Source organism: Narcine bancroftii, chromosome 8, assembly GCF_036971445.1.
Source record: "Narcine bancroftii isolate sNarBan1 chromosome 8, sNarBan1.hap1, whole genome shotgun sequence".
In the NCBI taxonomy this organism is placed as follows: Eukaryota; Metazoa; Chordata; class Chondrichthyes; order Torpediniformes; family Narcinidae; genus Narcine; species Narcine bancroftii.
Window position 1 is genome coordinate 26,939,525 of NC_091476.1, and position 24,183 is coordinate 26,963,707.

General features: G+C 39.9%; 1 protein-coding gene across 3 annotated transcripts in view; it reads left to right on the plus strand.

Moving 5' to 3' along the window:
• The window catches only part of LOC138740527 (calnexin), a 35,850-nt gene extending 11,667 nt beyond the window's left edge, over window positions 1-24,183 (plus strand). For 2 of the 3 annotated variants that reach the window (XM_069893316.1, XM_069893317.1), the window contains exons 6-15: window positions 4,293-4,374; window positions 6,043-6,235; window positions 6,804-6,993; window positions 7,860-7,973; window positions 9,850-10,003; window positions 13,014-13,229; window positions 15,893-16,012; window positions 16,277-16,376; window positions 18,386-18,489; window positions 21,196-24,183. In XM_069893316.1, the coding sequence (XP_069749417.1) occupies window positions 4,293-4,374; window positions 6,043-6,235; window positions 6,804-6,993; window positions 7,860-7,973; window positions 9,850-10,003; window positions 13,014-13,229; window positions 15,893-16,012; window positions 16,277-16,376; window positions 18,386-18,489; window positions 21,196-21,276 (1,354 nt within the window). In that variant the 3' untranslated portion in view covers window positions 21,277-24,183. The remainder of the gene's footprint in view (window positions 1-4,292; window positions 4,375-6,042; window positions 6,236-6,803; window positions 6,994-7,859; window positions 7,974-9,849; window positions 10,004-13,013; window positions 13,230-15,892; window positions 16,013-16,276; window positions 16,377-18,385; window positions 18,490-21,195) is intronic. The other variant, XM_069893318.1, reaches the window with a different exon arrangement.

Genomic DNA, 24,183 nt, shown 5'->3' on the forward strand with positions numbered 1-24,183 from the left:
TGGCTATAGTTTCAGAATTCATTTGTAAAATGTATGTATCTGTCCAAAAAGCATTCACTCTTTGTGAGTTAAAAACATTGTATGCTGTTGTATAACAGGTAGAGATTTGGCATTGACTAAAGTCTGCAGATGCTGTGATTAGAGTAAAAACACACCAAAATGCTGGAGGAACTCAGCTGGTCTGGCAGCATCCATAGGAGATAAAGATAAGCCAAAGGCTTATTCTTTGCTTATTCTATGAAGAAGGGCTCAAGCCTGAAAGGTCGGCAATATATATTTATCTCCTATGGACTCTGGAAGACCGGCTGAGTTCCTCCAGTATTTCAGAATGTTTATACTTCTTATTGACTAAATCATGTCCTTAACAAATGCCCAAACATAATCTCTTCTCAATAACAATCAGTAGATAATTATGGTCAGGATAATTACATCCTCTCCCATGCCTACAGATACAACACCAAATGATGTTCTATCAATAAGGCCAGCTAACTCAAACTCTGCTTCTAATGCTACCTATCTTTATTTCAATTAAAAATATGCCTCTCTCTATCCTCACAGAGTGTACTGAAAAGTTATCTCACCAATGCATATTCTAACGGGATGACATTCTACTAATAAGAATACTAGAACAGTCTCTTTCTCCCCTTCTTTCAATTTTAAAAATAGATTTACAATTTCATTCTATTCATTTCAACTTAAGCTTACCCTCTCTTTTGAATGACTTTCATCTAACACCTTCTGAAAGTCCTCATAAGAAACATCCATTGTCCGAGACTTCAGTGAACTCTTCAAAAAATTCAATTGCATTCATCAGGCATGGCCTGCCCTTTACAACTCATTGCTCACTCCCATTGATCAATTTAAATTCTTCCTGGTGTTTAGTTGGTTATCTCTTATGTATATAGTTCTGAATCACTCTGAAAGGACAGGAAGGTAAAATGAATGAAGTACTTCATGAGTAGAAAATAACTTAAAGAGAACTGGGATAGCACCAGGAAATGTCAGTAATATCATCTTTACCTCCTCTGGACACTGTGAGATCTCCAAAGTTCCTCCAGCATTTCTGGGCTTTTACTACAATTCGAGACTGCAGACATTCAGGTTTCAGCTGGTTAGCATATTGTTGATGGGCTTACTCCATAGATGCAAACAGACATTTGGAAGTTTTTACACATTTGTTACAACATACAATTAACCATGAGGTGCTATCTCATATTGGCATACAACTGTACTGACAATAACCACACCAGCAGTGCGAGTATAAGACAGCTTTAATAAACTAATATGTACACTAAGAGGTCTTGTCTCTCTGCAAGACAAACCTGGAAGGCTAGACTGTAGCTCTGGACTGCTTTATAGACAAGGTCACTGGGATGACCCCTGGTAATTACAAATGCAGTTTACATTACCCCTCACTTTTTTTTTAAATCAATTACATTCATCAAGAATGTGAAATTTTCCTGGATTGAGAAAAATGGAAGCTCACAAAGCATCTGGATTGTTTTAATCCACTTTCTCTATACATAACTGGGTTGAAAAATATCTGGTTCCAAGGATTTGTCAATGTTTGTGGGCATCATTTTTTTCAACCCCTGTATCAATGCTAATTTGCTGTCTCGGTCCCTGATGCAATATGTTCCCCAACAGTGAGGAAAGCATTTCACTCTGAGTACTGCTTTAAAGCAATTAATTCATCAGCCCACTTCCTTTATTTTTTATTTACATTTACAAACTGCATCTTAATCATCTTCCTTTTCCTAATATAATGATGAAAGTTTTTTGAGATTCTTTGGGAGGTTCTTTTCTGAATGTTATGTTACACTCCTATTTTCTGTACTTTTGTAAGCTTTTGTTCTCTTTTAGTTTTATCTTGTTCATCCTAGCTGATGAATTGTTTTCAGCTCTTTTATTGACATGTGTGTATATTACCCATTGGGTGTATAAACTGGTTTTGTTTTGAACACTTCTATCATTAACAAAACTTGCCCAGGTTACCACAGTCTCTCTGTCATTTTGAAATTGACCTGACCAGAATCAACAATCTGAGTAGATGATTCATAGAACAAAGAAAACTAGAGCACAGTACAGGTGCTTCAACCCATGACATAAACTACCTCCACATCAATCTAACCCAACCCTCCTTCACAGCCCATAACTCTCCATAATACAGGGAAGGTTATTTAGGATTGAAATGCAGAGAAAACTCTCCAATTAGATTGTTGGGATTTTTTTTTCTCCTGGAGGTTTTGTTATTTATTTATTCATAGATTACCAGACATTAAGTGGCATTGCTGATCAGGGTAGATTTTAGACAGATAAAAAATAACATCTTCTTTAATATTAATTGGCACCTGACGTAGATGTGGACAGTCTGACTAAAGGAGAGCCCATACCGAATCTAGTACAGGGCAATTAACCCAGTCATGTGACAGACCTCTTAATAAACCTGTAAATGTTTGTTTAGTATTCAATGACATACCAAATCTTCTCAAACTTGTTAGAAAGTAGAGGCATCAGTGTGCCTTCTTCACTGTTGCCTCAATATGCTGGATCCAGGAGAGGTCTTCTGATTTATGGATTTCCCAGGTACTTAGAGGTACCAAGTCTCTCCACCTTCCCATCAAAGCAGACAGATATGTGGCCCCTCAATTTCTCCTTCCTATAATCACAAGCTCCTTATGTTGAGAGCAAGATTTTTGTTCTGGCCAACACCTTGATCTCCCATCTTCTATTTTAACTCATCAACTCCAGTTATTCAGCCAACAACAGTGGGGTCATCAGCAAATCTATAAATTGCATTTGAGCTGAACTTAGCTATGCAGTCATGAATGTGCAAGCAATAGAGCAAGGGACTACACCTGCACCCCTGTGGTGCCTGTGTCAATGGTCAGTGATGAGGAAGTGATATTGCCAATCTGCATTCATTAGGATCTGCCAGTGAGGAAGACGAGGATCCAATTGCAGGGGGATGAACAGAGAACCCAATCACTTGGTTTGGTCATAAGTTTTGCTGGTATGATGGTGCTGTAATCGATAAACAACATTTGCGGTTCTCTTCAGCTTTGTGAACATGAATCTTCTCACGGTGTTAGTTGTCATGCCAGAAGACTAGAGGCTGGACAATTCCCAACGAGAGACAAAGAAAACAAGAGAGCATTTTATTTTTGATTTCTCCCTTGCAGCTCCAAACAGGGAGAACAGAGATGCAATGGAAGAGTTCTTAGAACAGATATCTTGCTGACCAATGACCATGTTAAACCAGAAATGGCAAATGGGAAAAGGAACACTGATATGAGTTGGACTGTGTAGTATTCTCCCTCACTCTGTCCTGTAGGTATGAAGTATATCTCCCTCACTCTGTGTGATAGTACAGATTCTATCACCAATGTGTATATGTACATATGTGCAGATGGTAGTGTAGGATGACTGTGATTGGCTGAGAGTGTAGCCACACCTACTGGCAGGTCTTAAAGGATTGCTCCTAGCCAGACCAGGTCATTCTGGACTGGTCGACCTACTTGTGATATGCTCCAGTCTTTTAGTTAATAAAAGCCTTGGATTGGATCAACAAGTCTGTGGTTCTTTTGACATGCATTACACTCTGTCCTGTAGGTATGAAGTACATCTCCCTCACTCTGTCCTGTAGGTATGAAGTATATTTCCCTCACTCTGTCCTGTAGGTATGAAGTATATTTCCCTCACTCTGTCCTGTAGGTATGAAGTATATCTCCCTCACTTTGTCCTGTAGGTATGAAGTATATCTCCCTCACTCTGTCCTGTAGGTATGAAGTATATTTCCCTCACTCTGTCCTGTAGGTATGAAGTATATCTCCCTCACTTTGTCCTGTAGGTATGAAGTACATCTCCCTCACTCTGTCCTGTAGGTATGAAGTACATCTCTCTCACTTTGTCCTGTAGGTATGAAGTATATCTCCCTCACTTTGTCCTGTAGGTATGAAGTATATCTCCCTCACTTTGTCCTGTAGGTATGAAGTACATCTCCCTCACTCTGTCCTGTAGGTATGAAGTATATTTCCCTCACTTTGAACTGTAGGTATGAAGTATATCTCCCTCACTCTGTCCTGTAGGTATGAAGTACATCTCCCTCACTTTGTCCTGTAGGTATGAAGTATATCTCCCTCACTTTGTCCTGTAGGTATGAAGTATATCTCCCTCACTTTGTCCTGTAGGTATGAAGTACATCTCCCTCACTTTGTCCTGTAGGTATGAAGTATATCTCCCTCACTTTGTCCTGTAGGTATGAAGTACATCTCCCTCACTCTGTCCTGTAGGTATGAAGTATATTTCCAGGATGGACTTCAGTGTGGGGGTGCATATCTGAAGCTGCTGTCTGAGGATGATCAGCTTGATCTGGTAAGTTGTCCTTACGATAAGAGTAAGATTCCTTTTCTGTGCGTTTAAGTGCAAAGTACTTCATAATTGAAGCTAAAAAATAAAAGTATCTTCAGCATTAGGTTTTTGTTTCCCCAATGCTTCTCTTGCACTAATGTGACATGAGAATTTCTCCTACATAACAGGATTTTTAGGGAGCAGGTTGCAATTGGCAATTTGAAGTACCTGTGGCTGTTCCTCCCAGACACTCTCAGAGATAGAAACTTCTGTGGAGCTATTATTGCCAAGACCTTATCTCGACTTCAGTGCACCAATCCCTTTCATTGTAAAACCTAAGAGGTGAAACCTAGGATTCTGTCGGCAGAATCACAAATGGCAACGAGGAAGCGTACAGGAGAGAGATAGATCAGCTCACTGACAACAACAACCTTGCATTCAACGTTAGCAAAACCAAGGAGATGATTGTGGACTTCAGAAGGAAGTCAGAGGAATACAACCCAATCCTCATCAAGGGCTCAGTAGTAGAGAGGGTCAAGGACTTCAAATTCCTGAGTGTTAACATCTCTGAGGATCTGTCTTGGAGCCTCCACGTTAATGCAATCACAAAGAAGGCTCGCCAGTGGCTATATTTTGTGAGGTGTCTGAGGAGATCCGATATATCATCAAAAACTCTCAAACCTCTACAGGTGTACCGTGGAGACCATTCTGGCTGGGTTCATCACTGCCTGCTTCGGAGGCACCAGGTCTCAGGAAAAGAATAAACTCCAGAGGGTTGTTAACTCAGCCAGCAACATCACAGGCACCAGACTTCACTCTATTGAGAACGTTTACATAAGGTGGTGCCTTATAAAAGCAGCCTCTATCCTCGAAGAGCCCCACCATCCAGGCCAAGCCCTCTTCACTCTGCTACCATCAAGGAAAAGGTAGAGGAGCCTAAAGATGAGCACTTACCGGCACAAGGACAGCTTCTTCCCCGCTGCCATCAGATTCCTGAATGATCAATGAATAGACACTGCCTTACTTTTTGTGCACTATTTTTTTTAACTTTATATAAATGTTGTAAGATGGTTATAATATGAATGTTTGCTCTACGATGCTGCCACAAAACACCAAATTTCATAACTTCTTCATGGCAATAAATTCTGATTCTGAAATTCAGAAATGTCTTCATTTTTACAGCAACTTGTAATTGCTCTCTGTCTTAAATTGCATCATTACAAATTCAATTAAAGGTCATCTGAAGGTTTCTTTGATTCCAGATTGGTCAGTGATTACAGTCAAATCCTAGAATGGATTCATTTACTGATAAAGTCAATGATTAATGTCAATCTCAAGTTACACCAGTGGCTAATCATTGTTGATTCTAGATTTTTAATCAATCCATTACTTATGTCAGTCATTACTTACCATTGACCCAATACTTTGTCAATCAATGGTTAATATTAGAGTCTAACTTATTAGATCAATGTTTGTGTTTTGTATTCATCTGTGTTGATCGTTGATTACCATTGATTTCCCTCTGTCACTATTTACAAGGACTGGAAGAGTTCCATCTTGACTTTAGGAAGAAACACAGTTGAACTTAAATGGGTTCAGCTGGCAGATCCTACACAATCCAACTGGTTTGTAAGTCCCTTTTTGATGACAACTTTCTTAACTCATTATGAACTCTAATATTGTTTTCCACAGAGAAAGTTCTTTGATAAAACCCCTTACACTATCATGTTTGGACCAGACAAGTGTGGGGAGGACTACAAGTTGCACTTCATCTTCAGACATAGGGATCCAGTAACAGGTGCGCATGAGGAAAAGCATGCCAGGGAACCAGATGTGGACCTCCGGAGTTACTTCAACAATAAAAGACCTCACCTATACACACTAAGTAATATGATCTTCAAAATCATTCCAATAGAAACTGAAACAGCTGCAAAAAAGAGAAAGCAGTTCTTGAGAAAGAACACTTAACCCTTTGGACTCCATGTCTCTGTTTTCAGGGACTACCAACAAGCACATAAACTCCATGTCTCCATTTCCCAGAACTGGTTTTATAACCAGCCACCAGCTGGTTCATACTGTTGTTCGTACTGTAGTTTGCCCATGGACCCAGTATATATTATGAAAGGTTAAAAATGGCCAGAGTCCAAAGGGTTAATGTTTTGTAATTAATGTGGAATTTGCAGGCCAAATTATAATGCCTGCTGTGTTCAAGAGGGCTAAACCTCAAGCAAAAGCAGATTAAAATATGAACGCTAAATCCAGCTCTTGATTTCTAGGCAAAACCCATTAGTAGGAAGATTATTAGAATATTGTAACATTAGAATATTGTAACATATTTTCAAATTATAACAAAAATAGCATGTGATAAAAATGGTACTTAAAAATACATTACTTGCCATTCTCTTTTATCTCTCTTCTCATTTTAATAACAATTCAAATGATTACTGATTTAGTTGTGAGACCAGACAACAGCTTCGAGATATTGATAGATGAAAGATCTGTGAGTAAAGGAAGTCTCCTTCAGGACATGACACCCTCTGTCAACCCTCCCAAAGAGATTGAAGATCCCAACCATCAAAAACCTGAAGACTGGGATGACAGGCCTCGAATACCTGATCCAGAGTCAGTGAAACCCAATGACTGGTAAGAATTAAAACAACCCCAGGTTCATTTTGATACTGGGCCAGCCAGCTTCATTCTGTCCCCTTCTCTCCATCTGCATCAGTAATGTATCATTACCTTTGCTATATAAAGAATGTTGCATGACTTGATGACTTACTCCTGCATTTCTGTGTATACCTTTCACTACTGCTCTGTGTTCTGTTGCATGACCACTTTTTAATTTCACTGCGGCCCCTTTTATTCTCTGGCCCTCAGTCTTTTTGACAAGCACATTATATTGCATCTATTAAATGATCCACATTTCTATTATCGGCCCTCATAAATTTCATTAATAAACTCTATAAAGTTAATTTTCCATGTTTTCTCCAACAAATTCTATATAAGTGACGACTGTTACAGTCCTTCGTTGCTAACAAATTGAAATGAATTTCTCCATCAGCAATAAATTGAGTTATAGGCATTCCTCAAGTGAAACAAACTTGAATTAACACTAGTGGGTTAACCTGGCTGGGAAAAGTACAATATCACAGCCACTGACCTTCTAATCACAGCTAGAAGTTATTTATATGAGTGATTATATTTCACAATCTGCTGAGATTAGTATTGAAATTGGTGTTAATGGAGGGAAGAAATAAAATTTATACCTGGCAATTGTTTTTTAGATACTGTTATAGAACTAGCCTCTCCAGTTATTTGCAAATCTCTCTGCTATTTTGGGTATGCGTTATATAACCATATAACCACTCATGGAGCGGAAACAGGCATATCTGGATATGTTTCTTCCTACTAATGGGTTTTACTTGCAACCCTTAATCTGAATATTTTATTTAGTGAAAAAATATCAGGTATTTCCATGGGCAGATGCTATGGGATGCTGTATATTACAGGGATGAGGACGCTCCCCACAATATCCCAGAACCGACTGCGAAGAAACCTGATAATTGGCTAGATGAGGAACCAGAATACATTCCAGATCCTGAAGCTAAAAAACCCTCCGACTGGTGAGTTGAACACAGCACGACTACAGGCTGATTATAGATATGAGACATCCTCTCAGACCACTGCTTTAGGAGCATAATTTCATCCAGACGGATACATATCATCTCTTAACCAAACCATAATATATGCAAAAAGTTTCAACAAAACAGTGTTCTCTGGTCCTCAGTGCAAAACATGCAGGCACACAACTAAACATAACACACATAGAGACAAACAATTCATTATACATATATATTTAAAAAAATATTGTTTCCTATATATTAGGGTCTGGGATAGTTAGTGTGAGCAGTTCCTTTGGTCATTCAGCCTTCCCACTGCCCATGGGAAGAAGACGTTTCTCAGCCTGGTAATGCTGCTTCTGATACTCCTGTATCTCTTTCCCAATGGGAGTAGCTGAAAGATGCTGTGTGCAGGGAGGAAGGGATCCTCAGTGATTTTGCGTGCCCTCTTCAGACAACGATCCTAGTAGATTATGTTGATGAGGGGAGGGAGAATCCAGTGATCCTCTCTGTCACTCTTATGTTCCTGTGGATTGACATCCAATCCATTTCTCTGCAGCAACTGTACCACACTGTGATGCAGCCGGCCAGGATGCTCTCAATAGAGCTCCTGTAGAAATTTGACATGATGGTGGCCTTGCCCATTTCAATCTTCTCAGGAAGTGCAGTCATAGTTGCGCCTTCTTGACAAGTGGGGACATGTTAAGTGAAATCCAAGGAACTTGGTGCTCTCTACTCTCTACACCACCGAGTTACTGAATGTGTAGAGAAGGGTGGTTGTTCCTGGTCCTCCTGAAGTCCATGATCATCTCCTTCACCAAGTTGAGACTCAGGTTGTTATTCTTACACCAGATCATGAGATTCTCCACCTCTTCTCTGTAGTGTGACTCATTGTTGCTGATGAGGCCAACTCTTGTTGTGTCATCTGCAAACTTGATGACACTGTTGGAGATGGATCTAGTGATGCATTCGTGGGTCAATAGTGTGAACAGCAGCAAGGTGAGCATACAGCCCTTTGGTGCACCTGTGCTCTGCCTGACGGTGCTCAATATTCTGTTATCAACCTGGACAGACTGTGTCTTTCTGTTAGGAAGTTCAGAAACCAGTTACAGAGAGGAGTGTTGAGTTCCAAGACAGCTTCTCCATCAGTCTCTTGGGGAAGATTGTATTAAGTGTTAAGCTGAAGTCAATGAACAACAGTCTGGTGTATGAGGCATTGTTCTTCAGCTAGGTCAAGAAAGAGTGGAGGCACAAGGCTGTAGCATCAACAGTGGAACAGTTTCTTCTAAAGGCAAATTGAAACGGGTCCAGTGTCTCTGGTAGGTGTGTTCAATCACCAGACACTCGAACCATTTCATAAATGGTGGATGTCGGAGCCATGGGGCAGTAGTCATTTAGACCTGTTATTGTTGCTGTCTTTGGTACCTGGATAATTGTGCTAACCTGAAATAGATGGGGCAATTGACTGCTGCAGTGAGGTGTTGAAAATATCCCTAAAGACCCGTCAATTCTCTGCATACTCCTTCGGTACCCAACCAGGTAACCAAGTATATTGTCTGGTCCCACTATCTTGTGTGAGTTCTCCTTGGATACGGTTCTCCTCACCTCATCTACTGCATTTTTTTCTGATTTGGTTCATTCCTCATCTAAAGCCTTAACTGTGTATGCAAAGCCTACCTCACACAATCTGCATTCAATGTCCATTTTTACTCACATGCCAAAAAACATTTCCCTTCAAAGATGAACAAAAAGTAATTTGCAAAATTTAAAGTTAGACTTACTAAAAGCAAATGTTATATACCCTAAATTCATAAATAAACTTTTTCCTTATCTTTTATTAAAGATCATTCTGGATGTTTTTTAACTGTTGTTTTAACAGGGATATAGAAATGGATGGTGAATGGGAAGAACCGAAGATCCCAAACCCTCTGTGCAAGACTGCAGGTTGTGGAACCTGGAAACCTCCCATGATCCCCAATCCTAACTACAAAGGAAAATGGAAAGCACCAATGATTGCCAATCCCAACTACAAGGTCAATTCTTTGATGTTGCTTTGAATGTCCTTGTGTGAAACGGTCCTCATACATTAGCCAAAAGTATTGAACACCCGGTAGCATTTGTATTATGGGTTATTAATAAGTCGAGTTGTTTATGCAGACCAGTCGCTGTGAGTCATAAAACAAACTCAGTGGATTGAGCACTTTCTCAAGCAGTTCGTTTTTAGCATCTATGGAGGGAAAGGAACAATTGATCTTTCAGGTCACAACTTGTATCTCTCCTGAATCAGAGTCTTGATTTAAAGTATCAACCATTCCTTTCCCTCTACTGAATGTCCCTGGCCTGCTGAGTTTCTCCAGAAGTTTGATCTTTGTTCCTGATTCCAGCATCTGCTATCGCTTGTGCCCTCAGAGTGTGCAAAGTTTGATACCCAGCTCCTGATGATTGCATCTGAGGACAGGATTCTGATATTACATTTACCCTTGGTTCCCATGAATTACAGAATACATAACCCAACTCCATAATGATTATAGTAAAAACACAACACAAGAGAAACTCAGTAGGTCAAACGGCATACTTTATATATAGCAGAGATAAAGATCCAACCAATTTCAGGCCTGAGCCCATCATTAAGTTATGAGCAAAATGTAGGCAGACGTCTGAATAAAATGGTGGGGGGGGGGGGGGAGGGTTTGCAGAAGGAGGAGCACAGGCCCACGGGCAAGAGGTAATAGGTGGATAAGGGAGGGAGGGAACACCAGTAAGCAGGTGGATGGGGGATGGCTCTGTAAATGGAGAGAGAAGTGGGTAGAGAGCTGGAGGAATGGAGACAGAGGGAAAGGGTAGAGAGCGAGAATGGGAGTGGCCTAGCAGAAACTGGAGAAGTTGATGTTAATGCCATCCGGTTGGAGGGTGCCCAGACAAAATATGAGGTGTTTCTCCTTCAATTTACGGGTCTCATAATGATCATGCATGAGTTTCAGCTGAAGAACAGATGTAAGGTCTTTTACTGGGGGTCCGCACCTGAAATGTCATTTGGTCAGCCTGGTCTGTCTGGCACATCTTCAGCAGTGAAAATTAAAAGAATTGTTTGAAGAAAAATGTTTGTTGGCATATTTTGTTATTAGGCTGCATCTGCCATAATTTAGAACTATTCATACATCTTTTAGCTGAAATCACTTTTTTCTAGAAAGCAGGTGAAGGTAGACACACAGTGGGAGAAACAGGGTTTCTGGGTCGTGAATCAGCAAAGCAATCACAAGGTATCTCCGAAGCCAATGAGATTAAAGGATATAGAACTAATGGAAAGTCGGAGGAGGAGGAAGAATTAAAGTACCTTTCTCCAGTTGAAATTTCACTCAAAAGGATATTATGACTTGGTTTACCAGTGTCAATTTTCTATCATTTTTCACCCACACATAATGTCATCATTATTCACCCATTATTCACAATTTGTCATCTTGGTTATTAATTAGTGTTGGAGGCAGTGAAACCTGTGTGGTTAATATGCCCCCACCCCTACAGCTAGTTATCATAAGTAGTAAATTAACCCCAACACACTCAATGTTGCCACTGATCAGTCAAAGGGGCAAAAGCTTCCCAGAAGGTGCATGCACTGTTATCTCCTCCCATCATTTTTTTTTTATTCTCACCCATAAGTCCTCTCAGAATGGGCAGCACAGTTGGCGTAGTGGTTAGCGCAACGCCTTTACAGTGCCAGTGATTGGGACCAGACTGGGCTTCGAATCCCACGCTGTCTGTAAGGAGTTTGTATTTTCTCCCCGTGTCTGTGTGGGTTTTCTCTGGGGGATCTGATTTCCTCTCAACCTTCAAAAATGTACTGAGGTATAGGTTAATGGGTGGCAAGGACTCGTAGGGCTGATTTAGCCTGTAAACGTGCTGTATGTCTAAATTTAAAGTTAAAAAATTGAAATTTAAGTTTTCCATGAAGACATCACTTCAACAGTTATGTTAAAAGAGAATGTCTGCAGATGCTGGGATCAAGTGCAAAACATAAATGTGCTGGAGAAACTCATGCAACATCCATAGGAAATACAGGTACTTGCATCCATCCGCACATACTACCAAAATATTTTTTTAATATAATTTTTAAAATATAAAACTTACGGGATTACAGTGAAAATCAGGCCTATCTATGGTGGCCGCCATGTTGGCTGGTGTCCAACCTCTTTTTAGAGGTGGCCTTGGTGGCCACCATGTTGAATATTTCACCACATTTTAACTCCTGTGACCTGGTTTTTTTCTGATTCTGTGGCTCAATATTCTGCCGGTCAGACAGATTTTAGAGCCCAGTAGAGTCGGCAGAGTGCTCAGGGTCCGCAGCAACAGAGAGAATGAGAAGGCTTCGGAGATAGAGAATAGAAGGAAATCGATCGTTTTGCTCTGTGGTATTACATGGAGGGCAATTCTCTGACATAGGTCCATTATGAGATACAACCAGTCATCCAGAACGGAACTCAGACATCTATTTAGGAGTACCTGTAAAGGGTAACCAAAGTTCCGGGAAGGGCGCAGGCTTGAAACATTGATTACGCTATACTTCCTGAGGATGCTGCTTGACCTGTTGAGTTTCTCTAGCATCATCAGTGGTGATCTTTTTCCTATAGCTGAGAGCATATGACTGCCATTGTTGGCATCTGCCTTAAAGGAAGTGACCATGATAACAGTTTCTGAAAACAAGGAGGATCTCATTTAATTATTGTTATGTTTTCAACTTGGTATAGGGGAAAACACAAGCATATAGTACACCAAAAAATGGATGCAATCAAATTTCTATCTATTTACTTTTAAAATGCCATTGTTTTATCATCTCCCCTGTATGTCTTTGTGTGGTAATTTTCTCCATAATTGCCTTATCTTTTAATAAACTGCTTTTCATACCCTCAGTCTGAAATCCACCTCTGTTGTACATAAACCTTGAAATATATGATTTCTGGTCTACCCTGGAAAACATAAATTCACTCCAGCTTCTCTCAGTATAGCATAATCTAAAAATGTCTAACTATTCCACCATTGTTTCCATAGGGATTATGGACACCTCGAAAGATACCCAATCCAACCTATTTTGAGGACACAAACCCATTCCAAATGACTTCAGTCAGTGCAATTGGATTGGAACTCTGGTCACTCACTGCCAACATTATGTTTGACAACTTCATTATTTCATCTGATGAGGAGGCAGTCAAGCAGTGGGTAAAGGACACGTGGGCACAAATAAAACCAATCTACGATGCTGATGAAGTAAGTAAATGTAGTTTTTGTGCAAATAGCTAGCTTTGCATTGTGTGACTGAATGGCTGGGATTAAATGGGGTGGGTGGGTTGGGGGTAAATTTCAATGTGAAGAGATAAAGGTTCAGCCAGGTGGAAGAGGGCTGCAGGAAGGGTTAAAACCGGGAAAACTAACTGATCGGTATGTCCACTCCACCATCATCTTCTGCCCTTTGCTGCCATTAGCGTGTGATGGAACAACGCCCACAGAAGAGGCAGTGTAGCAGTTACCAAATGCCAGTCACTCGATCATTGCAATGGTTTATGCTTGGGCAATTTAATTGTGGTCTATGGGGTTTTTAAGGCTTCCTGGAATTTAGAAGTGAAAATAAAGTGGGAACACACCACCAATTGAAGGGCTTAAAAAAAATAACATGGAAATATGCCAGTAAGTAGTATTCTGCTTCATATTCCATGAATTTTTTTAAAAATCTGATTCCCTTAAATAAGTCTATCTTGAACTTACTTACTGACTAAACCTCCATTAAGGAGAGAATACCAACAACTCACTCCTATCTGAGGAATGAAATATCTTGGTCATTTTAAAACTAAAGGCATCTAGATCACTTTGAACTTTATGGTCTCTCATTTTTTTTTTTAAATATTTTCTCCCAAAGTGTATGATTTCACAAGTTTTCACACTAGGTTCCATTTTCCATTACCTATCCCATACCCTCTCCCTTGAAGCTTCTCCTACTTCCTCTTCACAACTCACTCTGCTGCCCAGCTTTGTACATCAGCAGATTTGGAATAGCTTGTACCTGCTCCTCTCACTTAAATTATTTACAAATTATGAACACCTGTGACACAATTCTTGTGATGCCTTTCGAGTCGCAACATATCAACTTGAAAATACCTCATTAATTCCTGGTATGTTCGGTCCATTAACCAATCTGCAATCCAGTACATATATGATCCCAAATCCCATTTGCTCCATTTTTGTTTCATTATACTGTGTCTGGCACTTTATTCAAAAGCCTTATGAATGTTTTCCTTTATCTATTCCACTAGTTACAACTTTTAAAAGACTAACAGGTGTGCCAAACATAAGATGCCTTTCAAAAGTCCACGTTGACTCTGTCCAATCGCATTAATATTTTCCAGCTGTCCTATTGCACTTTCTTAATTATAGACGCTATTTTTTTTGTTACTACTGAAGTCAGGCTAATCATAGTTACACAGCAACATTCTTCCTCTTGTCAGTGATGAACAACATCTTGTTCATTCAGGTGCCTTGCCATTCACCATGGGTGATCATGTCTCTCCATCTCAGAATTGTTGTTGTGGCCTTCCCTGATTCTAACCATGATCTTAATCCAATTATCTTTTTCATTCTCTGTCTGCCTCAGCTTTTTTTCTTCCAGCTTTCCATTTGTAACTAAATGTTCACATGTCTCCGAAGAGTTTTGATTGCTGTTGTCTGATTCTTTTAAGTAATGCACATTTTGTTTTCATTCTTTGTAGGACTTGTTTGTTTGCAATTTTGGCCATATAAGATATGCATAGCGTTCTTCTGAGAAACCACATCTCTGCTTTTTTCCATTACATTTATGATGGTCCATGACTCGCAGCCGTACATCAGTATAGGAAAAATGTAGCAGCTAAGGCAGATGTCAATTGCTATTTTCTTATTTCTATAAATGCTGTTCTTATACAGACACTGAATTTAAGTCTCAAAGGAAGTGGCACAAAAATGAGGTGAAGCCTTTGAATGTCCAGACTCCATTCTTTCATGTCATCAAATGCAATATCCTTTAAGTTTATAGTGTTTCTGTAAATACTGCAGTTGTCATCAGTTCATGTCGGCCATTATCACATACACTTTAATTTAATAGATAGGAAACTGAAATAATCGTGTCATGCAGTGGCTGAGTTATGGAAAAAAAGACTGCACACTGGGAAATTAAAATCCAGCTCTTCAAGTCTCCTAATACCTCTTGGAGTGTATTTCTATATGATCAAGTACAGGGAACCTTTCTCCATACTATTGCTTGAAATTACATGGTATTGCAGTGAAGAACAATAGAACATTTTTGTAATCCCAAGTGCCTCAATCAGCATACATGAGCTCCTTTCCTCACACATTCTTAGGGATAATCACAGAGAGGATGTTGTATGTTCACAGTAATGTTATCTCCCTCTTATTCATCTTCCCAGGTTCCATCTAGAAATGAGTTCCAGGGTTCATTAAAGATCTAAAATTGTTCACAAAAAGTGATTTTTAGTGGACTCCGGCTACCCACTTCCCACATCTCCCTCTCCCCATGACACACAAGAGTCTTATCAGCAGGAGGCTCCATCCATAAGAGCTGGAGTTTTTGTCCAGAATGCCTTTGAGTCCTTGCTGTTTTTTGCCATCTGTTCTGATGTCTTAAGTACTTGGCATTTATTGGTGGTTATCTCATTGGAAGCCCCTTCATTCTTCATGTGGGATGATCTCCAGTCACAGGAATTTGGAAGCTCTGTTCTCTCTTACAGGAGAATTTCCCTTGTCATTTTTGTTCAACAGTGCCATCATGTGGCAGAGTGTCTCAGCTTGCCTTGTTGTGTTTTCATGTATCTGGCTTTCAGTTGCTTTTGAGCATGAATGAATCTGTTTCTTCATCAGTGGCTCTTGTTTACAATTGTCTGCAGCCTGGTTTGATCATGCAGCTAATTTTGGCAGCAGACAAGCATCAATGGCTCTGGGGACTCTACGTGTTCACTGTGGCCCTACCAGTTGTCTTATTCGTGAGCTTCTTTTGGCCAAATAAGGTAAGTTTGTTCAATAATTTTGTTTCATAATAAAGAGCAAGAATGAATACTTAAGGCTAAAAATATCCCTCAGAATGATGTTCTTGTTCTATATTGTTTGTTCTCTTACAACTGCCGCACTCTTTTTACCATGTTGATTCACCTGCTTTGCGTTATGTTGCATATCCTGCCTGTGCTATAAGGTTGTGTGCTATACTGTCATCATTTCAACTGCATTTTATCCTGGCATGTTCTATTCTCCTGTGACATGGATTCTCTTCACAGCGGTTTGGGCCCATTGATGATTATTATTACAAGAAGACAGATGAAGTACAGCTCAATGATGAAGAAAAACTGATTGTGGAGAAACGGCTGCAGCAGCCAGGTAATGACAGCAATCATATTGAGGTGTATTGTTTGGCTTGCCCAAGTCATAGGTTGATTTTGATAGCTTCTTTTGGATGTTAAGGGCCTCAGAAAGGAGCTATCACTTATCAAAATTATCAATGCTGTGCTTTCCATTTGAAAGGAACAGGGCTGTCAAAACGGGAGTATCCTCTTAATTCAAGCAACCCTTTGAGTATGGAAAATGGAACTTTAAGGATTCTAATTGGCACTTTTGATGGTAATCAATTTAAATTTACTGGAATGCTCCTGTGAAGGGAAAATCAGTCAGGGTCTGCATTAATGTAGTGTTTTTTTACACAATCTGAGAATGTTGCAAACCACTTTATGGCCAATGCATTCTTCTGAAGTGCAGTTGTTCATATAACAGCCCTGATTTTTCAAAGATTACCAATGCCTCGAGGCATGGTTTTTCAACAGGTGACAGGCCCCCAGTAAGCACAAGGTCTGATAAAAGAAAAAAAAGTCCCAAACTTGAACTGTTATCTGTTCTCACAGAGAGTAGTGAAGCCCTAGAGAGCTGTGGAGACGAGTTCATTAAAAGTATTTAAAGTGGAAGTAAATCAATTTTGAATGATAATGAGATTGAAATTTATCAGGATTTAAGGGAAGTGTTGGGGCTTGGAGTAAATCAGCCATAATAATACAGAATGGCAGGATAGCCAGATGGCTAACTCCTGCTTCTATTCTTCTGTTTCTTTTCCACAGATGCTCTCTGACCTACTGAGTGCTTCCAGCATTTCTGTTTTTCATTACAGATTTCCAGCAATTTTTGATTTTCAGCAAGCCTGTTAGCTTTTCCCTGAATTTCCCCAAAACTGGAGATGAAGTATTGACAGAAGATGAATGTCAGAAAGGCAGAGGTTTAGGCAAGTGGTAGATCAGGAGGGCTCGAGAGAAATGGTGAATCAAAACACATGCAGTCAATTGGAATGCATGGATTCATTCATATTCCATATTCCTGAACACCTTGGCCTGCCTATTACTGTGGTGAATCATTTATTGGGATTAAGACCAGTCAGCCAGTCACTTTCAGAGATGGCACTGGTTTGGCTATTGCCCAAGGATAACAACTTGTGATAGAATTACAGAGCTCAGTGGGACACAAGTTTTCCGACAGAAGATTAATGCTGGCTCCATTGGGAGCTCAACAGTATCATTGGATCTTCCGGTAATTAGCAATGATCAGCAGAGGAGTGGAGGAGCCCATACGTTATGGCCTCAGAAGTATCAATGCATTTACTGCATTCAGGTGCAGTAAGATTCCATTTTGAAATGCAAAAAGGACCAGTTAATCAGTTTCATTTGCACTACTGGTATTGACAAAGATACATATATGTTGCATTCAAAATACACTCATAATGTCCAGAAAGAAATAGGACTTCAGATCACCATCTTAGGTGGCCCTTCCAACACTGAACATTGGATTGAGTACATAATCTTCTGGCAGAGGCAGGGTTGCCACCACAAAATTCTTGAATACTATGTAGTTTTTGGACCTCAACATCAACATTCTGCACAGTCGTTATGAAGCCAAGTTATGGCAGTTGTCTCAGGAGCCTTGGAATTCGAGGCTTGTGGGAATCTCATGTATAATGCAGGCATATAAGCACAGATAGCACAATGGATTGGAAAGCCTAAAACTATTATTGCAGTTTCCAGTGAAACAGTCCCAACATTCAGCAAGTTCTTAGCTTCAATTTTGAGAAAAGTATTGCAAATTACCTGCATCAAGAACCAGGTTCCTCTAATCCCCAACAATAAGAGATGCTGAAAAGAACAGCACTGTAGTTTTTGTTTCCCCACCCCCTGCCGCCCCCAAACTGTGAGGATGTATCAGATCCCTAGTTTTTAAACTTAAAAGTGGGTAGCTACTTTAAGTAACTTGATATTGAGTTCATAGGCCAGCTCAACATTCAGATTTTTCAATGCTTAACCACTCCACTCTAACTTGGACTGTATTTATTAATGGTTATGATCTATTCTCAGGTAATCCTTCACATGATCAACAAGATAATGAAGGCAGAAGTAATGAGATGAATAAAGAAAGTGTCTGGAGAGAAATGAAAACAGATTTGAAAATGCCTTCACAGGTTGGAATTTCAAAAACTTTCTTTAACATATAAATAGTTTTACTTTGGCCTAACTTTTCAAATTAAAATATTCAATCAAGCTGGTGCATAAAACATTTTCCAGGTTTATATGTTGAACTCAATAAAAATATTTTAAAAAGAAAACATTTTCCAAAACAAATTTTGTCACAGTAGAATAGTCAACATGGCAGCTAAGGAACCACTGTCTACGTACGCTACGTGGTTCCATTAATTTTAAAATATAAATGCTTTTAGATCTCAATCTGCCCAGTTCCAGATAGTTTGCATGCTTGTTTAAAAAGAAATGCTGGAGGAAATTAACAGATCTCTCAGCATCCATAGGAGGTAAAGATAATATTACCAATGTTGCAGGCCTGAACCTTCCTCGAGGAATAAGAAAATGGTTGTGTGCCTGACACAAAGAAACTCTGACGTGCACAGTGGGGTTTTTTTTTGTGATAATGCAATGTATCCCTTGATACTATTTATTGAATTTTCCAGAAGTATATGCATGGGGCTATATTAATGGTCATTCAACCAGACGTAGGGTTCACAATGTCTGGACCTCCTTCTATGCAATTAGAGGGGATTTCCCTGGACAGTTCTCTGGCTAGCACTGGAAACAGAACATATATTTTCCTAGCTCTTTCATAGAGTTCTCATCAATGCCCACACCTTCCAAGTAGCATAATACCTGTGATCCCAGCCTGATATGTTCACCCTCATCCACTGATTTAATACTCTCAACTCGAATGCTCGTAATCCACACAGAGGCTGAGAGCACCCCATGGCCATGAAGTCAAGCAATAACTGATGATCAGGCTCAATTACTGATTCCTTATGAATTTCCCAAACACAGGTGAACAACACCTGTGCCCCAAACTCCAATAAACACATGAACTAATCATTCTCTGAAGTTATCATAATGAACTCGGTGCTCCTCGCCCTTTATTCCTCTTCTCCTTGACCTCCTGCCTGAACTTTCAACATGTTAGGGCCAAGAACAACAGCAACTGTTTAATGTGCTTTTGCTGGCACTGTGTTAGGTCTGCTTTGTTCATGAATGAGTGAGACAAACACCAGACTGAGTCGAAATCAGGGTTCTTTGTTCTTTATTACCGGATTGTAACACTTGCGACTAACAATGTTAGTCGGAGAATGCATTCTGCCGTTATCAGCAAAATGGTGATTTTTTATACCCTTGGATACGTGCTTAGAACATCATCATATCATTACTTGTCCAATGACTAAAACTGTTGCTATCCTTTCCCTGCTAGCTTCCTGCCTCTCAATCCATCAATGTCTCTCTTATCTTGTAAGTACAAGGATGCATTCACATCTTGTTACAGCCCTGCACAGGGTAACTCCTTACACATTCCCATCTCATGATGTTTTACCTAACAGGAGTACAAGGACACCTCCCCTTCTTGTTACAGCCCTGCACAGGGTAACTCCTTACACATTCCCATCTCATGATGTTTTACCTTACAACTGACCAGTATCTGGGCCTGGAATATTGTTAACAGATGTTAGCACTTTTGGTTCAGAGTGGCTCCACAATCAATTTTGCTCCCTTCATGCAGTGTTAACCTTCCTCAATGAACTATGGCAGTGACGTTACACAGAAAGTGGAGATTCTTTTGAGCATCCAAAGCTGTAGCAGCGCAGGTGAAATCACCATTTCCATCACTTGCACATCATTATAATTTGCTTGCTCCTACCTGAATATAGTAATTGAATCCTTTACTATTGTTAGACATCGCCCTGGCTAACCGCTCTTAAAAATGATGCCAAAGGTCCAGCCAAAACGTTTCCTCTTCTTTGATCTAGATTCTAGCAAATTGAAAGAAAAAGCTTTCATATACTTATCAACCTTAACAATACATCATAGCAGATCAAAATCTATTATATACTTCTGGAAAAGTGGATCTAGTTTGAATGTTGGAAACCTGGCATCTCATTTGTGCACAGATCTCACAAAAGACATATTTTAAATCACAAAGTAATCCGCTAAAAATGACAGTCACAGAGAAAGAGCACAGAAACTGGCTCTTCATCTTCAGCACACTAAGTCAATCCAAAACATCATCTATTTTCATTAATCCCACTTTTTTTCCAGTTAAGGAATAATTATTGGCAAGGACAGTTCTGCTCCTCCCCTAGTGAGATTTCCTACTTCTGTCTGAAAAGGCCAATGGGCCTCACATTAACAAGCCATCACCAACACTCGAACGCCATCTCAACACTGTGCTTAAATCTCATCTGTGCTCCTGTTCCAGGGTCGAGTTAAATGCCACAAATCAATGGCCCTAAGGAGAGAGTTTTGCAACAAACCATCTAATTGCCAACTTGCACACGTCATGATACTTCTCTCTATAAAGTCTGAAGCAGGAAACAATTCTAATTATTCAATATTCCAAAGACATCAAGCCATCGGTATAGAATAGTCAATGATAGCTTTTTTAACTAAAACTGAAAAACCTGTAATATCTAATCAAATTACTGAAAATCAAAAACACAGTTAGTGATTTTCACAATCATGTATACTCTTAAAGTGTATGGAAGTTTCCTGTTGCCAGAGGGTTGAATCATTCTAAGTGGACAAAATGCACTGTCATTCATTCAAGTGGAAGAGTTTCAAACAATTACTGTATACACATTTAGGAAATGAAGTAATGTTATTCACAGAATTCATTTTGGTTGTAGGCACAAGGTGGTGGTGAGCCAGATCTTGGGCAGATTCCAGTGGAGGAAACCTTACGATACCGCAAGTCCAAGCCAGAGTAATATTCAGAAGATTCGTCCTATCAACAAGATGGATCTTTACACAAAATGTTCAATTATCAGCCTCACCACAGCTTTGCAGAAAACCTTTGGATATTCCTGAAGATCCATTCCTGATTACTATAAATGGAGGCTCTCCAACATCCATCAGGAAGATGATACTGGGGCTTATAATTTTCCTGGAAACACTAAATAGATTAGCCACTTCCATATTATTGCAAGTTGTGATAAAATTAAAGGTTTTACTTTTTACTGAAATGAAAATGTATTTTTCAATGTTGATGGAACTTAAAAGTCACTTAATCAATACTCAGGTCCAAGGAGGGCACCAAGAATGTGCTATTCCCTTAACATAAGAACACAAGAGAAGGAGGCCCTCTGGCCCATCAAGCCTACTCTGCCTTCCAATAAGATCTTGGCTGATATGGCAATTAACTCAGATCCACTTACCCGCCCATTCCCCATAACCCTTAATTGTCGTACTATTCAAAAATCTATTTATTAACCTGTTTACTTTTAATAAGACTGCTTCCTCTGCTTTATTGAGCAGGGAATTTCACAGATTCACTACTCTCTGGGACAAATAGTTCTTCCTCTTTTCTGCCTTAAATCTACTCCCATTAATCTTGAGGCTTTATCCCCTCGCTCTAGGTCACCTACAGTGAAGAAGGTAACAAGATAGAAATTTAATAGATTTTTGGCTATTAAGAGAATCAAATGATAAGGGGTTAACACAGGTGCTGGCATTAAAAAACATATCAGGCATGATCTTATTGAATGGGAAAGTCATCCTTTGCTTCTGTTCATTATGGGGTCTGGAGGTCTTTTTTTCTAGCTTCAGTACCTTTACTTCTTATACTGAACATAAATAACTGTTGATGCACCAACCTCCCACCAGAGTAAAAAGACAATGTTGGAGAAACTCAGCAGGTCAGTGCACTTTACATAGCAAGGATAAAGATACACAACCAACATTTATGGCTCAAGGCCGAAATGTTGGTTATATTAATCTTTATCTTTGCTCTATAAAGTATGCTGTTTGACCTGCTGAGTTTCTCCAGCATTGTTTTTACTTCAACCACGGTACCTGCCGACTTTTGTGTTTTACCTTAACCGACTACCAGACCTTCATGGTGCCAATCCATGCACAAACGTAACATTGAGTCATCGTGCTCCGGAGCTCTTAAACTACTGAGTGATAGTACAGAACTGCATCTGTCTTCATAGTGGGAGAAGTATGAAAATAATTTTACAATGGACCTTTCTGGTGACAAGTAAAAACACACAGAAATGCTGGAGGAACTCAGTTGGTCTCACAGCACTCATCGAAGGGGCTGAGTCCTTCTTCAAGGTAGAACCAAAGAACAGGAAGGCATCAGAATAAAGACTGAAGAATTGCAGAGGGAGGAGTCCCCCTTGAGTCATGATAACGAGCAAGCCAAACAGGGGTGCAGTGCTGCCAGAACTCACCAGAGTGCCATTCCTGTAAACAAAAGGCAAAATTAACAAGCAGGGAATTTTAACTACTGTAGTGGGGAATTTAACATGGGAGTACACAGTCACCATGGTAACCAATAATTTTCCCTGTTCTTTGTGGTTCTGCTGCCTCCCTTGGTCACTTATGTCTTCCACCTCCCAATCGTGCCGCAACTGATCTCATGCCTTCAACGTCTCATCTGGTCACTAGGCAACAGTGTCACATTAAGAGGAATGAGGTATTCATGAGTAGCCCAGTGTGTCCAGTCACGAGCATATCGGGTTCCATCGTCATTGATGGCCGCAGCTGGTCACGTCATGTGGTGCTAGTCTTCGCACAGGTGGGACAGCGGAGACATAAAGGCAGGTGGCGGGGCCAGAGGTGGGAACAATCCCACGAGAAACAACTGAAGTGTTGAGCAAGAGCATTCGAGGCGGGGACAGGGCTGTGAAGCCTCACTGCTGCCGACCCAGTTCTGAGATCCGGCACCAGTGCTGGGAGCCATAAAAGAATCCTTATCTTTTTTTCTTTCATGATGCCTGACTTGGATACAATGCGAACATTTTGATCTCTTCCACCTGGGAAACGTCCGTGGGGCCAGGAGCAGACAAAACAGGATGCAGGAGACTTTCAGCTGGTCAGGTCGCATAAATGGAAAGAGAGCAACATTTCATTCAGGTGAGCCATGATCCACATTTGGAGTGGAAACTCTATGGAGACTGACAAAATGTTGAAGAGAAACTAGTGTGACCAGTGGAAATTGACAGAATTCCTTAGAAGTTGATAGTGAGGGGTTCATTTGGGATTGGATCAATGGAACCTAATTGTGCTACTGTGATTCTTAGAAAACTACAGCACAATGTTTTTCTAATCTCACTTCTAAATGTGATAAATGTAAAACTGAAGAAGGTGCAATGTATCATATATTCAGGTAATGCCCTTTACAATTTTTGGGAAGGGGTATTTTGTACCTTGTCTTTAGCTCTTAATAGTAATTTGACTCCAAATCCTTTTCTCACTCTCTTTGGAATAAGTGGGCCAACAGGTTTGATATTTGACTGCTTCACAATCCCATGTAGTTGCCCTCGCCTTATCGGTAGAACAGCCATACTGATGAAATGGAAAGATCCTGTCCCTTCCACTCATAATCAATGCTTATCAGATATGATGATATGTCTGACTTTGGAAAAAAATTAGATGTTCCACTACTGAAACAAATCTTAATTTTGTTTCTTTATGGGGTTCTTTCCTCAATTATTTTCAAAATTTGTAAGATTAACTATTTTCTGGTTTATGACCCCATTGGTTACTTTTTTAAAAATTTTCAGTAGTGGTCTGTCCATGTTAAATCAATAGCCTCTTTAGGGTAGGGGTAGATAAGTAATAGTAGTTCAGTGTTTTTTTTTCCACTTTTTAATGTACCATAGGTTACA